The sequence below is a fragment of the Myotis davidii genome, unplaced genomic scaffold (genome assembly GCF_000327345.1).
Source record: "Myotis davidii unplaced genomic scaffold, ASM32734v1 scaffold205, whole genome shotgun sequence".
NCBI classification, from domain to species: Eukaryota; Metazoa; Chordata; class Mammalia; order Chiroptera; family Vespertilionidae; genus Myotis; species Myotis davidii.
In genome coordinates, this window is record NW_006297573.1 from 2,864,776 (window position 1) to 2,869,269 (window position 4,494).

Consider the following 4,494-nt stretch of genomic DNA (forward strand, 5'->3'; position numbering starts at 1 on the left):
GAGAGAGATAGAAACATCAGTGATGAGAGAGAATCATTGATCAGCTGCCTCCTGCAAGGCCCCGACTGGGGATGGAGCCCACAACCCAGGCATGTGCCCTTGACCAATATCGAACCTGGGACCTTTCAGTCCGCAGGCCGACACTCTATCCACTGAGCCAAACCGGCTTCGGCATCCTAGTTCATATTAAACCCAATCAACACTCGTGTATTTACTTGGACTAATTCTGTAAAATGCATTGTCTTTTAAAACAATTAAATGAATAACAAAGACATCTGTGGTCTAGTGGGATCAACTCAACAATCCTGCGTTTTCAAGTCAACAAATCTCCACTTGTCAAAACATGGGCTAGGAGCCTGTCTTTTCAAATGTCTGCAGCTACCATCTGCAGGAACGGTGTCAGGCCAAGCGCCCAGGTGCCCTCCTTGGCACTGACTGGACCAGTGAATGCCACAAACGCACACAGCTCTGGGCCTGTGCTGACCTGGGCACTGGGTATAAAATAAACCACTCTAAGCAATTACACTAAACTTGGCAAGTGTTGGTGTGAACTGGTTTTCTGGTCATGTTCCACTTTCCAGAGCCACAGTGAACCCTGCCGTGGGTCCCTTGAGGGAAGAGAGAAGAGGGAAGGTCATGGGGCCTGGCTGCTGGGGAGCAGTCTCCTTTTGGAGAACTGCCAGGGGTTTTCTCAGAGACCCAAACTTTCCTACCCCCACCACCACCCCAAGAGCAGTCCTCTCCACAGCGGCTCCCGGACCAGGTTGTGTTCCCTGGGGCCATAAGGCTTGACCCAAGCCAGTGTCTCGACTGACCTCAGGCTTTTCAAAGCAGGTGACGGTCATGAGGATGTTGTCAAAGTCTGTGCAGCTCCATCGCAGCACATACATGCCCTCCTCGCTTCCTTCTTGCCGCAGTTTATTGATGGCATACTCTGTGCTGGAGGGGGGAGACAAAGGGAGAAAGAGCTCACCGAACAGGAGCACTCTGAACCCTTCCCTGCGCTGCCTCAAGTCCTACAGCTTCATCACATTACCTGTCCTCAAGTCTACTCAGGTTGTCACGGGAGTCAAGCAGAGAGGCTGAGGGAGCCCTGAAACAGATCATCTGAGTCTCCAAGGTCCAGAGAGGACTCGGCATGCTGCCAATGCCCTGAGCCTGTTCTTCCCCATTGCCCCATACATGCCGTCCCCAGCGCTAGCCTGAAGAGCACCCCAAGCTGGTGATGGGAGCTGCCGCTGATGCAGCGGTAGAGGGTCCCTCCACACCGTCCCCAGGCGGCACACTAGAATAGGAGCTCAGGAAGGCGCAATTTCAGGGTTATTCTGTTCATTGCTGTACCCCAATGACTAAAGCACCCCTGGGCTCATAGTAGCTGCTCAATAAATGTGTGAATAATTGAATAAAGAAATCAGTGAAGATTAAAAAAATGTTAGGGGGAACATGCCTGTCTTGAACTCCTTTGTATTCCCAGGACTGATAAGCCCTGGCACTCAGAGAGCAGTGAATAACTGCTAAATAAATACACATATGAGGTTACTACACCTAGTACATGGTACTTGCTAAGTACTGATAAAAGAGGGCTGATACGGTCAGCACGTGTGAGAAAGGCAGAGACCAACTGCTCCCTGGTCTGACACCTTCACACCTGATCCCTCACAGGAGAGGCCCTCTCTCCTCTTTAAGACCTGGCAAACCATTGTTAATTCTTCAGATTTTAATCTGATTGGAACGCTGCCCACTCTGAGAAGGCCTTTTAGGCACGAGTTTCAGGTCCCCTACCCCCCAGGATATCTAACATTCATTCAGTCAATAAGCACTTACTATAAAGGCCCACGATGTGCCAGGCCCTGCTATGGGGACTGAGAAAAAGCAATGAGCAGAGTAGGCAGTGCCCTGCCTTTGTGTAGCTCATATTCGAAATGGTGAAAGTGGGCGACAGGAAATGAATGGACACGGAAATAAACATGGTATGTTAAGAGGAAATGCCTCTGAAGAAAAATAAAGCAGAGTGAAAGAGCCAGGAAGTGCGGGGTGCAGAGGGGGAAGAGGGATTGTTATCTCATAGAACAGGGAAGACTCCACCGATAAGCTGTATTTGAGGAACACCTGAAGGAAGTGGTACGATATAGATTCTGGAGGAAGGGCATTCCAGGCCAAGGGAAAAGCAAGTGCCAGGGCCTGAGTCTAACTGGTTGGGATATTTGAAGGACGTGCTTCACAATAATGCTCAGCCCCTTGTAATCCATTGTGTGTCTATTTCCCTGTGAGCCTCTCTAGGCCAGGGTTTACCCACTAACAAACTACCTGTCCACAGGTAACTAGGATAGGGAAGAAGGTGGGACCCATGTCACACGGAGGCAGTTAAAGAGACACTTCCCCAAATATATTTATCTAGCAAGAGAGACTGAGAACAAACACAGCAGCTGATTTCCTCCGCCTGAAGGGCAGTCATGTGTGAGAGGAAGTAAACTGAATCCCTGTTGCTTCCAATGGCAGATCTCCAATGAGCAGGCAGAAGTTAGTGACAGAGGCAAATTCAATTCCAGACCAGAAAGGTATGCGTGTCTGTATTTGTTAGAGCTGGAATCTGCTGACTGCTTGTGCAATACTAAGTGCCCCATCGCAGAGCTATCTGGACATCTGGACACAGGCTACTAGTTCTGAGATGCGGAGGGACGGAGTCCAGCAAGGCCCCTCCCAGCTCTAAGGCGTGGTCGCCCTGTCATTTATCGGACACTTTACAACAAGCTGACTTGGGATTCCATTACTTACTACTCTGTCTGATGTTGAGACCTGTTCCTTCTTTCTTAAATCATCCACACTGTTTGGCACTGCAAACGATTAGGAAGTGTAGACTTCTTGGTCAGCTGGGAAGAAGTGAGGGGTTCAACTACGAGGAGACCCCAATGAGGGGTAGAGGTGAGGAGCTGCTACAAGGGCCAAGATGAGGGAAGACAGGAAGGCCTGACCAACGGACAAGAGAGATGGACAAGGAGCACCAGGTCAGCACTAAACAATATGCTCAACTGGCCCCAACCTAAGCAGCTGATGACACCTGTGTCTGAGGAGGCCACGCTCCCCATCACTAAAATGTGGGTTCTTTTCACACCAGAGGCAACTATGAAGGTGAGAAAACCAACCAGATTGGGCCGTGACAGCCATTCTGTATGTTGTGGACAATCAATGGAGGAGCCACATCGGTGCAGAGGTAATGATGGGCGTCTGCTGTGAGCCGGAAGTAGCCATCTACCAGGGACACAAAGGACAAGGCCTCCTCATGGGAAGAGAGCTTCAGTTCCTGTAAAGAGAGAGAAGAAATGCCCATGTTATATCATCTGCCTACCATCTTAAGCAGCTAACTCTATAGGGAGGTACACAGGGAGAAGATATTTAAAACATAATGGAGAATGCATGACCCCAGGTAGCACACTAGAATAGGACATTTATATAGGATTTTGACCATTTGCCACTTTCTCAGCTATTATCTAAAAACTATCAGATGAGGTACAGTGTGTGTGTGTGAGGAAGGGAGGGAGGGAAGCTGTGGAAGGCAGACCTGTGAAGAAGCTGCCACCTCGTTACAGGTGGAAAGCAACCCAGAATCAAGGTGGCAGAGGCATAAGAATGGAGACGGGAGAGCACAGTGCGTGTAAGTGCTCGTCTTGGCACTAAGCAATGACTGACTCAGTAGGCATTACACCTGTTTTACAGAAAAGAAAGAGCACAGATGGTTGACCGCATGCCAGGTCACTTTCCACAGAACTGAAAAAAGGAGAGGCTGGTGACAGAGAAAAACAGACCAGTGAAGGGGAAGGTGGTGGATAAAAGCAACCAAACAGGATGGAGGGAAGGGGTCCTAGTCACAGTGAGCTGTAATGCCAGGGAAGGGTGCTCTGGGTTGTGAGCCAGGGAGGCCAAAAGAATGCAGGGCCACCATAAGGATGGCAATTCAGGAAGGAGACTGTGCTACATGTGCTTTCTTTCAGGTGTAACCTGGCATCCACCTGCAGATCCCCAAGGAGCAAATTCAGGGTGGTCTGGTTTGGGTAACCTTTCATCCAGTCATATGAGAGAGACCACTGAAGCACTAAGAGGGGAAGTCTGAATGTAAATGGGAGACATCTAGGATATGCAGAGAGAAGAGACGAATCAAGATATGACTTTATAACATGCTAGCATCATGCTTTTCTGAAAGAACAGCTTGGAAACCCCTTGGCTGTGAAGGGATGGAGGAGTGAAATAAAGAAGAGAAAGCACTGCACAGTGTTCCCCACAGGTTTTGGAGCAAGCTCATCTGGATTCAAATCGCAGTATTTCCACTTGATATTATGTCTAAGCACATGTAATCATTTTTATAGGTCAAAGACTGTCAAATATTGGCAATTTCAAATGGTTTAGTCTAGTCACTGTGTGACCATGGTAAGCTACTTAACCTTTTTGTGCCTCAGTTTTCTCCTATGTAAAATGGGGATAATAATATACCCACCTTAT

At 48.7% G+C, this 4,494-nt stretch overlaps 1 protein-coding gene across 1 annotated transcript in view; it reads right to left on the bottom strand.

The window, feature by feature from the left end:
- The window catches only part of JAK1 (Janus kinase 1), a 51,430-nt gene that overhangs the window by 22,014 nt on the left and 24,922 nt on the right, over positions 1 to 4,494 (bottom strand). Inside the window, exons 8-9 of the mRNA XM_006773238.2 lie at positions 3,144 to 3,301; positions 816 to 939 (exon numbers count right to left, since the gene is read on the bottom strand). Coding sequence (XP_006773301.1) covers positions 816 to 939; positions 3,144 to 3,301 — 282 coding nt within the window. The remainder of the gene's footprint in view (positions 1 to 815; positions 940 to 3,143; positions 3,302 to 4,494) is intronic.